General features: G+C 43.7%; 1 protein-coding gene across 1 annotated transcript in view; it reads left to right on the top strand.

Moving 5' to 3' along the window:
• Window positions 1-10,730, top strand: part of LOC128422737 (sodium- and chloride-dependent GABA transporter 2-like) — a 46,412-nt gene extending 35,682 nt beyond the window's left edge. Inside the window, exons 11-15 of the mRNA XM_053407159.1 lie at window positions 24-161; window positions 3,620-3,722; window positions 4,713-4,813; window positions 8,570-8,740; window positions 10,254-10,730. Coding sequence (XP_053263134.1) covers window positions 24-161; window positions 3,620-3,722; window positions 4,713-4,813; window positions 8,570-8,740; window positions 10,254-10,373 — 633 coding nt within the window. The 3' untranslated portion in view covers window positions 10,374-10,730. The remainder of the gene's footprint in view (window positions 1-23; window positions 162-3,619; window positions 3,723-4,712; window positions 4,814-8,569; window positions 8,741-10,253) is intronic.
• Window positions 10,731-12,790: the final 2,060 nt, after the last annotated feature.

Genomic DNA, 12,790 nt, shown 5'->3' with positions numbered 1-12,790 from the left:
GGGTGCCTAAATTATCTCCCTAGTTTGTCTGTGTGGAGAGCCTGGTGACGGCCCTAGTTGACATGTATCCTGGAATCTTCCGGAAAAAGAACCGCAGAGAAATGCTAATCCTTATTGTATCCATCCTCTCATTCCTCGTGGGACTGGTCATGATCACAGAGGTATCAGAACTTGCATTTCCTTTGCTTATATAACTTCTGCATAAAAAGGGAGGGAAAGAGGGTTTGCTGTTGTTGCAAATACAACATACTCTTTTTAGCCCCATAGGTGCCAGTGGCACTAAAATGAACAAATTGCTCTACTTCCCCCTCAGGACACCCCTCTCGTTAGGAAATGGAAGTCACCTCAGAGGACCCTGTGGTCTCCCACTTCATAACGGGAGGAGTGCCCTGTTAAGGCAAGGAGATGCCAGGGAGACTCAAGCAGGATTTGAGCAGGGGTGGGAAACCTTTGACCCTCCAGGTGTTGCTGGACTACAGTTCCCATCATCCTTCACCACTGGCAATGTTTGCTGAGGCTGAGAGGAGTTGAAGCATCTGGAGAGCCAAAGGTTCACCACCCCTGGATGAAGAGGCAACAAATTGTGGCTCTGCCTTTAACTGATCACCAGCACTTTATCAGTTGATTTGAGTAATCAATCAACATTGCAGCATGGGTTTTGATAGACAGCCAACAATCTAATCATGAAATGCAGCATAGGAGCCAGTTCCTAGGGGCCAAGGGGTGTTTGCCCCCACCAATAAAATATTTGAGGGGGCTATCCCCCCAGTTGATGGGCATTGCCATTCAAATGGTTGCATGCACCATGTCATGTGCTCAGTTATGCTTGGCGGGTCTTACCTGCCCCCCCAAATTTTATTCAAGTTGGCACCCCTGAAAGGTAGCCATATTAAGAAAGTATCCTACTATCTGCTAGGAAATGTATCATCACAGTTGAGTTCCTTGTTATGACAGATATTCCCCTCCTAATGCTGGTTAATTTTGAAGATTTAAGAAAAACATACAATAATCAGCACCTTTCATGAAATATATAAAAAAACTGCAATTTTGCTGCCTTGGTTATGCATAAATTGTTCTCTGTTGATTTATGCACATTGCCTAGAAACATCAACAATTAATAACCACAAATTTAATAGCAAACAATCCAGAACAGAAAGCATAATGGAACGACTAAAATATTATTTGCTGAGATACAGGTCTAATAATACAGGTCTTCTGGAAAAGGACTTGCATCTTCATGCTCAAGCCTACTTTTTCTTAGACTTCTGATATTAATGTCTAGAAACTATGTGAAAGTGTGTTAACCGCAGGTCCACTGTTGTGTTGTGAATTATCAGGAATTGCCTTCCTGGTCATGCCCTATGGCTGGAGTGGGAAACCTCAGGCCTGGGGGCTGAATATAACCCTCCAAGCCTCTCTAGTTGACCTTCAGGAACAGGCCATGCAAACCTCCCCGGCTTCACCTCTCACTGTTCCTGCCTTGCGCTCCCTTTGAGTGGTTTTGCCTGGCTGGGGGTTGTCCTTGAGCTCTGACAATTCCTCTTGCTTGCTTGAATGGAGGAGAGAGAAGGGTGTCTGAGAAACTAGCTCACTGCACAAGACTAAAGTTTACATTAATTGCTCTGCCCACTTTTGCCCTGCTCGCCACTGGCATGTGGCCCTTGGAAGTTGGCCCCAAAGAGAATGTGGCCCTTAGACCGAAGTAAGTTACCCCACACCCACCTACCCTATGGGCTTCTGAAGGCTGATAAGGTGCCTTTTGGATGGAGATGAACAGCTGCCACCCAGTGCATGGACATCTGTGCAGCGGAGCTCCCTCTTTTCCAGCTTTCTACAGAGGCATGAAATGACACAAGAGTTTTTGTAGCTCGTCCTCCTGGATACCTTAGATTCCTAGTTTCTCGCCATGTGGAGGCTTAAATATAGGCCTGCTGCATACTTCTGCATTCCCAGACTATAACTTATCGTCTCTTTTCTGTCTCGTGGTAACAAGAGGCTGAAAGGAGAACATTGCTAAGATTGCATTCCAGAGACATTGGCTTTCCATCATGATGTGGCGTATTTAAGGAATAGTCTCTGGGGTTGGACTTTTACAATAAATTACTTATTATCCATCTTGGACCCCACTCCCCACAACATGCACACCAGGTGCTGCGTAGAGTACTTAACATTAAATAGTGCAATATATATAAACAGCCACTAGGGCCTTTGTTATGCTACTACTTATTATTATTATATGACCTTTGCAGAGAGGAGAATTCAGAGTTGATATTGGAGTAACAACAGTGGTTTCCCCTAAATTCAGATATTTTTTGGCAGCAGCGAAGAAGGAAAAAGCAACAACAGGAATCTAGAGGGAGCAGATGGAGTCTGTTATGTACTGAAGTTCTCACCCTGCGCCAGCAGGGGGATACTGTAGATAGTTATGCAAATAAGGGATCGAAAGTGACGTTCACTGATTGGATAGTTTTAGAAAATTGTTACAGTTACGTTGTACTGGAGCTCTATATAAGCAGGCTGACTGAACCCTTCAGTTCAGTTCTGTTCTGGCCTGTGAATAAACAAGAGCTGTTTGAAGAATCGCTGTGTCATCTGATATGTTCACCCACAACTTAACAGAGTCCTCTGCCAATATAAGATACATTGACAGGATCTCCAAATACCAAATAATGGCCCAGTGGATGATAAATATCTCTGCTTAATAAGCCAAGATGTGGACCATTGTAGAACCATAGAATTGTAGTGTTGGAAGGGACCCTGAGGGTCATCTGGTCCAACTCACTGCAATGCAGGAATCTTGCCCACAGCTGTCCCTGGATGGGCTTGAACCACCAACCTTCCGGTTAACAGAAGGTTGCACTGACCCATTGCACCACAGGCTCTGTTTACAGTCACTTTGATTTTTCCTTTGCATGAGTAAGCCAGGATGCAGTTAACCCTAGTTTCCCATTGTGTCTGAACTGGAAACTATGGTCAATGGCTTCCAAACAAGCCAGAATCTGGTAGCCAATTTTAAATCATGGCTTCACGTTCTGATTTTGTTTGGATGCCATTACCCATTGTTTCTTGGTTTTGATGTAATTTTTGTCTGTCCACATGTGTGAAGGGAGACTGTATTGAAATGCCAAGTTGAGATAAGATAATTTCCCAAACTGATATTTGGATAGGAGGTTTCTAGATAAAAGAAAGTTATACTATACAGTGGTACCTTGGTTCTTTAACTTAATCTGTTCTGGGAGTCTGTTTGACCCCCGAAACCATTAAAAAACCAAGGTGTGGTTTCCGATTGGCTGCAGGAGCTTCCTGCACTCAAGCGGAAGCTGCGTCGGACATTTGGATTCCGAAAAACGTTCGCAAACCAGAACACTTACTTCTGGGTTTGCGATGTTCGGGAGCTGATTTGTTCGGGAGCCAAGCTCTTTGAGTACCAAGGTACCACTGTATTGAAAATCAGATCAGTAGAAAGCTATACTAGATCAATATTAGAATATTAGATCAATATTAGAAGAATTCATGCTGTCACTGGTTGCTTGGGAAGAGAAGCTCTGTGCAGTAACTACAACCCTTGGCTTTCTCTCCTCTGTCTCCTTCTTTCTGCATCCTTAACTCCTTTTCTTAGGGTGGGATGTATGTCTTCCAACTGTTTGACTACTATGCTGCTAGTGGGATGTGCCTGCTCTTTGTCGCCATTTTTGAAACCCTGTGCATTGGATGGGTATATGGTAAGTGCAAATGCGATGGAAAAACATGCCACTGTTTTAAGAGCACATCTCTATTGTTTCTGAAGCAGGCATTAAAACCACTAGACGAGGGGCTTCCCAAGATGTCATTTTTAACACACATTAATGATTTGTGCTCACAATACTAATGGGGTGGTTGGAAGTGATGCCTCTTTCAATATCGTTTCTACCCGCAAAGGGTTTGAGGTCGCATCGCTTCATTTGCAATCAGTACACATCTCATAACTTCCTGCTGAAATCTCATAACTTTTTATATCACAAGTGCCCTGGTTTACAGTGGTACCTCGGGTTAAGTACTTAATTCGTTCTGGAGGTCCGTTCTTAACCTGAAACTGTTCTTAACCTGAAGCACCACTTTAGCTAATGGGGCCTCCTGCTGCCGCTGCACCGCCAGAGCACGATTTCTGTTCTCATCCTGAAGCAAAGTTCTTAACCCGAGGCACTATTTCTGGGTTAGCGGGGTCTGTAACCTGAAGCATATGTAACCTGAAGCATATGTAACCCGAGGTACCACTGTATTTTCATCCTGCTTTTGTTGCACTGTAGCCCCTCCAGATAGCAACAACATGGGAGGATCGGTCAAACATTGCAGAACAATGCTAAAACACTAGTGCACTATTATTTTTAATGTTTGACGTCTTACTATGTTTTTATATTTTGCTGGAAGCTGCCCAGAGTGGCTGGAGAAACCAAGACAGATGGGTGTGGTATAATAATAATAATAATAATAATAATAATAATAATAATAATAGTAATAATGTCAAGAGCATGTTGCAGAATATACCTGCAATAATACTGAAGTGAATGAGGCACCTTGATGTCACTTCTCTGGCCTACCCTATATTGCCTTACTGGCCAGAGAAGTTGCCAATCATTGCTTTGATACCTTAAACAGGTGCTGCTAGCCTTTCCTTCTCCCCACCATATGTTTCTAGCAGACTGCTTTCCCTCTCCTCTTTTTGCTTTTCACAGGCGCTGACCGTTTCTATGATAACATTGAAGACATGATTGGCTACCGGCCATGGGCTGTCATCAAATACTGTTGGCTATTCATCACTCCAGCTGTCTGCGTGGTGAGTTAGACATCCCAGTCATTTGATCAGGAGGCACAACAGGAAAGAGTGCACTTGGGCAAAGGGGCAGTGGGCAGTGATTTTCCAAAATGGGGGTACAGATAGTCTTTATTCTTGCTGTACTGTACTGCAGGTGGGACGCGGGTGGCGCTGTGGGTAAAACCACAGTGCCTAGGACTTGCCAATCACATGGTCGGCAGTTCGAATCCCCACGGCGGGGTGAGCTCCCGTCGTTCGGTCCCTTCTCCTGCCCACCTAGCAGTTTGAAAGCACCCTTAAAGTGCAAGTAGATAAATAGGTACCGCTTTATAGCGGGAAGGTAAACGGCGTTCCGTGTGCTGCGCTGGTACAGGCTCGCCAGAGCAGCGATGTCACACTGGCCACGTGACCCGGAAGTGTCTGCGGACAGCGCCGGCTCCCGGCCTCTAGAGTGAGATGAGCGCACAACCCTAGAGTCTGACAAGACTGGCCCGTATGGGCAGGGGTACCTTTACCTTTACTGTACTGCAGTGTGTGGTTCCTCAAGGAACTGGGGGATAATGATAGGATTCTGCATAAGTGGAAACAGACAGAATCCAGAAGAAGTTCAGGATGCCTAAACCCAAAACTGGATGCCGGTTGGTTCATGTCCTGTAGTTCAACATCCTGACAGTTATGGGATTGGCCCTTTCCCACGTCTACTGTTACATGTTTGTGCTGGAGTTATAATAGTTTAATTCTGTTTTTTTTTAAAAAAATAATATTTATTACTTTTAAAGATTACAGAAAAAGAAAAGAAAAAGAAAAAAGACAAAAGAGAAAAAACAAAGAAAAGAAAAGAATACAATACAATACAATATATAAACAATACAAAACACAACCTAAACACATTAAACTAAACTAAACAAACCCCTAATCCACCTTAACCCTAAATAAAACAAAACAATAACCATTTAAAAACATACATCACACCTTTTCCATAGTCTATCTTTCATTCCCTTGTTTCCTCGACTTCCTCTCACCTCCCTTTTTGTATTCTACTTCTATTAATTGTTTCAGCAAATCCTTTCCATCTTTCTCTATTTTCTATCATATTATGAATATCTTAACATATTTTTTATCATTAAAACTAAAATACTTATATATACTTAACTCCTTATGGCATTTCTGCTAAGGCCATAAAATTTCTTTCCACCATTTTTCTATCATTCATTAATTTTACAGTATTTCTATATATAAACTTTAAATTCTCTAATCTTCTTCCACCATCTCCTCTCCCTGGTTTCGGATTCTGCCAGTCCTTTCCGTCAATTCCAAATAGTCCATCAACCTGGAGATCTTATGTCCGAGGCTCTTAACTCTTTTCCAGGTCCCTTCTGCAGGTCTTCTTCATATTCTTTAATGCCAAAGAGCAGATCTCGGGAAGACTCCAACCTAACAATGCTTTTATTCCTTCCAGGCAGGTCAGCCAAATTTCCATAGTTGAAGCTGAGGTCTATAAGATGTTTCATGACATGTTTCAAAATTCCTCCAAATCCAAAGGCCCCCAGAACTCCAATCTCCTCCAGACCCAAGTCCATGTCCCAAAAGTCAGTTAATCCCTGCATAGAGGGATCTTTCCAACTTTCCTTCTTCCGTCCAAGCCGGGATCCAATCCTCAAAATCTGGCTTTTTCTAGATTCAATCATAGAAGGCCTCAACTTGTAATCCTCAATTTGCTTCTGTAAGACTGAGGATCCCGCTTGTATTACTTTAGTCTCAACAACCACAGCTTTCTCTTTCTCCTCCACAATTTGTCCTGCCAAAGTAGATTCTTGTACCAAGTCCTGAATTATTTCTGTGTTGGTGCTCACTTTTTGACTCCAATTAGTCACTTTTTGATCCAAGTTGTCAATTTTAAAAGACATGTCATCCGTCTTCTTATGAAGCTGTTCCAGCGAGTAGCTTATCTTGCATAATACCGTCACAATGGCTTCTCCTGTCAACATTTTGAGTGGTCCAAGGTCAATCTCTGGTTCTCACAATTACTTATCTTGCAGCTGGTGATTCCCCAGTTGCACTCCTGTGACAGTTTCAAAGACTCCCTCTAGAGGGAAACAGTCTCCACTTGTATCAATCCTTTCAGACACAATTCAAGCCATAAAAATAGTTTCAATTTCCAGTTACTTTTCCTCCTTTTTAAACGCAGAAGAGGACAATGGAAACAGTATCTTTCTCTTATTTAACTAGCTGTCAAAAATGTTTTGTTCACAGTCAATGAACTCTCCCTAAACTTCACTCTTTCTGGCAGCCCTTTTCCAGGTTCGGAGCAGTGGTAATTTGATTTTTCACTCTCTCCTGCAGGCTCACTAAGTCCAAAATTTCCCCCCTCTTCTCCTGCTTCCAAGGGTTTTTTTGTAATTTTAACCGATGAAAATTTAATCCTTTGCCAAAAGCTTTCAAAGACTTTAGCTTATAACGTCTTTGCTTCAGTCTATTTACAAAAGGGGAAGGCAGACTTCCTGTTTAAGACCTTCCCCGTTTCGGTGCCAAATTAAGGTATTTTCAATTTTCCAATCCAATTTTCCGTTCTACTCACAGGTAGTTGTTTAAAATCCAATTGTCCACAGGAAAGAGTCAGCGCTCTCCGGCAACAGCAATGCGGCTTCACTCTGTGAAAGAAGCAGTCAATTTGAAGCACCGCGCCACTCACCCCACGTCGCTCCGGATCCGTGAAACTGGGTTTCCCCGCGAGTAGGGGAGGCGCAAAAGGTGCCAGCCGAATCCCAGGTTCACAAGCTTCTCCCGCTTGTGATTTCAATGGGTCTCCGCCTTCGCCGTGGCGGTCAGACCCTGCTTTTCACGGAGCAAGTTCCTCCCGATCGGAGGAGCTCCGCCATTGCCGGAGGCGCCAACCCGGAAGTCCTATGATAGTTTAATTCTGATGGAGGTGGGTAATAAATGGGGCAGAAGTTGATAGACAGGTTCTGTTACCCAAAATGCAATGTGTGGTCAAATATTGCATTGTGGGTAATTGGCCATGGCAGGTGACTGTAGCAGATCGGAATCAAAAGTGCTGCCACTCACCAGAAGAAAATGGGCCCTTCTGAGCTCCAGGGGCCTCATTCAGTGCCTGACTACACTAACCCCTGACAACGGGCCTGGGAAGATATTTGATTGTGGATCACCAAGGCCAGCCTATACTATTGGGCAGAGTTCCAGCTAATTTTTGGGTGCCAGGCAGCTAATTTTTGGGTGTCAAGAAACGGCAGCAAATGCTTCATTATTTAATGGATGGTGATAATGATACATCTGCTGCTATGGGAGAGGTGTCTGTGAGATTATTATTTTTTGCCTCAGATGCCAAAATAGCTTGGCCAGCCATGAATATTATGAGTGGGGAAGTGGGGAGTGGCGCTTTCTGCTTTGCCTCACGGAGCAAAACATATTGGGCTGCCCCTGCACATCTCACCTAATTCAGCCCTGATGGTATCTATATGCTGCGTGTAGCCAACAAGATATGGTTGGGCTCTGAGACTCTTCTTCCCCAGCCAGCGGTGGTTCAACAACATCTGGAAACTAACCACATTGCCTACCTCTCCTACTGTGCGTGTGTGTATGCATTTTGTGTGTGTGTGTGTTGGGTCATCGGGAGAAGTATTTCCTTGGCCAGAACTCAGAAATCTTGGTCAGGGAGGTTCTCATTGTGTCACAGGCCATTTTGCTCTGGCCATAAAGTGAGCAACATGACTTAGTGATGGATGGTGTGCTTAACCCTTCCTCCTCTCCTCTCCCCAGGCTACATTTCTCTTTTCTCTCATTAAATACACCCCACTGACATACAACAAGAAATACGTGTACCCATGGTGGGGAGACACGGTGGGCTGGCTGCTGGGACTCTCATCCATGATCTGCATCCCGCTCTGGATTGTCTATAAACTTTCCACCATCAAGGGCTCCCTGAGAGAGGTGAGGTTGTTGCTGTTGTGTTTAAGAACTGGACTTTGAGAGGCTGCTTGGGCGAGGGAGGCTATTGACGTGATGCACTTTGGAGGCAGGCTTGTTGTGTTGCAAAAGTAATTAACGGGGACATTGCACTAATTTTTGCCAAGGATCATTCAGTTACTGGTGAGAGTTCGCGGCTTTATCGAGCTCAGCTTGGCTCGAGGGCTAGGCAGATGAAAACTGCCTTCCTGTGAGCTTGTTATTGACTGCACAGCATTTTTAAAATGTCACCATTTGAGAGCTTCGCTTTGCAGTGCTCTCTGGCTCCCTTCCTTCCCCTCCTCCTCTGCTTATTGACTTCCAGACAAAACACTTCATGTATTTCCTGTGTGATATTTTAAATTTGTTCTCCACTATTCAGAGCTATTGAAGAAGTTGCAGTATCATGAATGCCGTGTGGGGTGATTGCCACCCCCCTATAGTTGGACCTGTGCCTTCTTAGAGCCATTTCAAGTTTCTTTCTCTACCCCCCAAATAATTCATAGCAAGTTTCAAAAGCCTTATTCAGTATTAAATCACACAATACAACAGTATTCTCAGCCCATGCTGCTTTGTTTTATTTCTTCTTTTCTACATGTTATGATTCCTAGTAATGGTGATTGATTGATTAATAAATGTTGATTATATGTTGATATTTCCTGACTTTATTTCAGTACCATTCCTAATAATTTGGAATGGGTGTTCTCAGTTATGGGACCTGATATAGACAAACTAACAGCGTATGTGCAGGAAAGGAGATTGGGCAAAAAATCCAAAGGGCTCCTCCCCACTATTTGACATGACTTTATCACCTATGCGACACTGAATGAGCATGGGCACAGAACCCTGCCACCACACAGAGTCCTTTGGAAACAATACTTTTATTTGATAAAAATGCCAATTTTCACTTGTTTTACTTTTTAATTGCTTTACTTTTAATTTCTGCAGGGCAGGGGGAGGCTGGAGGAAGAAGAGGGCTTTTTTGTTTCTTCTGAATTATAAAATAATAACAATAAAAAGTTGGAGAAGAATTTGGAGTTGGTGACAACTTTATAAGCTTATCAGGGGGTTAATGAACTCAGGAAACCCTGATCTCGATTGACCAGTAGCCTGACTTAGGATAGAGCAGCTTCTAGTGTGTGTGTGTGTGTGTGTGTGTGTGTGTACAGAGTGGCGCTTTGATTGCTTAGATCATGGGTAGGCAAACTAAGGCCTGGGGGCCGGATCCGGACCAATCACCTTCTAAATCTGGCCCGTGGACGGTCCGGGAATCAGTGTGTTTTTACATGAGTATAATTTGTCCTTTTATTTAAAATGCATCTCTGGGTTATTTGTGGGGCATAGGAATTTGTTCATTATTTTTTTCCAAAATATAGTCCGGCCCCCAACAAGGTCTGAGGGACAGTAGACCGGCCCCCTGCTGAGAAAGTTTGCTGACCCCTGGCTTAGAGGAATAATCTTCCTTCCATTTTCTCTTCCCACCCACTTTGTTTTTCAGAGATTCCATCAACTTGTCTGTCCAGATGAAGACTTGCCCCAAGGCATGTGCCCAAGACAATCTTTTCCAGCCTCCAAAACAAGGCTCCTGATGCTGACTGAGTTGGATTCTCACTGTTAGAGGGAAGCAAGCCCCTTCTGCATTGGACAATCCTGGACTTTGCCTGTGGCCAAGGAGAGAGGGACCCAGGAGCTGATTTCCCCTTCCCCCCTTCCGAAGGATCCGTGGTGGCTGCTAGGGAAAGAGAGTTCTCCCAAGACGTTGTGGTGGAAGCTGATTCAGCTTTGTCTTTTCTCTGGGGGCACAACCACAGGAGATGGTTCAAACCAAAATGTTCCTCCTGTGAGATCTTCCAGGAGTGGGACTGGAAGGACAGAAGCCTGGGATGGAAATACTTAACACCGTCACAGAAGCATTTTATCTTGCATGGGTTTTAGGGAGCTTCCCATTCCATCTATAAAATCATTGTTCTTTCCACATATTTGTGATGTGCATTATTGTCTATTAAAGTGGGTGGTGATCTGCTCAAGGCTTAGCTCCTGCTCCATTTCCAACTTGTAGGGACATATGGCTTGGGACAGAAGTACAGTATTCCACTATTGACCTTTTACCTTGTTGCAATAGGATTTTGTCCCCTTACCCTTTTTTCTTTAAGGCCCAAACTGTGTACAGCATCAACAGGAGCTCCCTTCCTCATGGGCTGAAAGTAGCTCTTTGGGAGGTGGAAGCAGTCATCATAACCATGGCAGGGAGGTGTGATTTTAAAAAATCCAATGGTCCCACTTCTTCTGACCCCCAACAGCTGCTGCAATTATTACTATTACAGTCGTACCTTCGTTTTCGAACAGAATGTGTTCTGGAAGTCCATTTGACTTCCGAGATATTCGGAAACCAAGGTGTGGCTTCCGATTGGCTGCAGGAGTGTCTTGCAGCCAATCAGAAGCAGCGCCGGACGTTTAGCTTCTGAGGCAAAGTTTGCAAACTAGAACACCTGACTCTCCAAATGATCTCACCACATCCATAAGCAAAGATGTTTTCTGCATAATGTCTTTCCTTCCATAACATTTGGTAATCCCTGTTCCTTCTCTTGCTTACCTATTGGGACTTTCGTTACTCATTTTAAAGAACACTATTAGCTTCTATCACCACCACTCCTAGATGCAAAATTGCACACAAACCTGTGCATATTAGGGTAAATTCCCACTAAAATGCTCATAAAATTTTAGGGAGGATTTATATCTATTGTAGGAATGTGGGTGGTGCTGTGGGTTAAACCAGAGAGCCTAGGACTTGCTGATCAGAAGGTCGGCGGTTCGAATCCCCGCAACGGGGTGAGCTCCCATTGCTCGGTCCCTGCTCCTGCCAACCTAGCAGTTCGAAAGCACGTCAAAGTGCAAGTAGATAAATAGGGACTGCTCCACTGGGAAGGTAAACGGCGTTTCCATGCGCTGCTCTGGTTCACCAGAAGTGGCTTAGTCATGCTGGCCACATGACCCGGAAGCTGTACGCCGGCTCCCTCAGCCAGTAAAGCGAGATGAGCGCCGCAATCCCAGAGTCAGCCACGACTGGACCTAATGTTCAGGGGTCCCTTTACCTTTACTTTATATCTATTGTAAACGTGGAGAACCGAAAATGAGACTGGAAAAAATAGAAGGCGAAATCAACATATACGCCCATCCCTAATCGCAATGAGCACAAGCAAGGGCATGGAACATCTTCTTTGTTAATGGCAGTAAGGGTGTCTTCCTACATGCAGGATTCCTTTTTGAGCTGTTGCTGTGGCTTCTGAGCAGAATAGTGGCTGTCTGGTGGCCCATGGAAGGGGAAAGATTAATTATATAGCAATGCTGTTCAAATATTCAAAGCAAATGTTTTTGCTGAAAATGATGGCCAGCTTTTTTTTTTAAACAGAAATCCTGCAAGTATTTGTTGCCACAATTTTTTTTTTGAAAGAAATCATTTTTCTTTTGTAGTCCAGGCATGAAGACATTTGTTATTCAGCAGTTCATTATTCACTGACTTCATTATTTGTCCATTATTCAGTATAGGTTGGCAAGCTGCAGACTGATGAAACTGCATCACATGATGAAGAAGGAGGTGCTGAGGTGCTGTAGTGTGGAATACTAACAATTATTTGGGCAGCAGTCCAGCATATTGATGGAACATTGTAAAAAGTCCTAGATTCTTTGAGGGAGATGGATTGAGGATTAAATCTGTAGATTAAAATTTAAACCTCCTATACACACGTGTGGGAGACATGGCTGCGCAGCCTCTGTAGCTGAGCAAAAACACTTATATGTTTTACAGTATGCTGAAGCTTAAGAATTACAAAATTATACTGTTTTATCCCCTTTTATTTGTGATCTACTGACCTTCCTCTCTTCACCCCCATTGCAGAGAATGAACCAGACATTTTCAGTAAGATAAGCAAAAGGTTTTACTTACATTTCAATGAAGGCAGCAAATGCATCAAAGTAGTGTGCAGAAAAATACTTCTAAGTTACCGTAATATAAAAGTTGGTAGTCTCAGAATAGGG

This window comes from Podarcis raffonei, chromosome 10 (genome assembly GCF_027172205.1).
Source record: "Podarcis raffonei isolate rPodRaf1 chromosome 10, rPodRaf1.pri, whole genome shotgun sequence".
NCBI classification, from domain to species: domain Eukaryota; kingdom Metazoa; phylum Chordata; class Lepidosauria; order Squamata; family Lacertidae; genus Podarcis; species Podarcis raffonei.
This window is presented reverse-complemented; position numbering and strand designations above follow the sequence as displayed.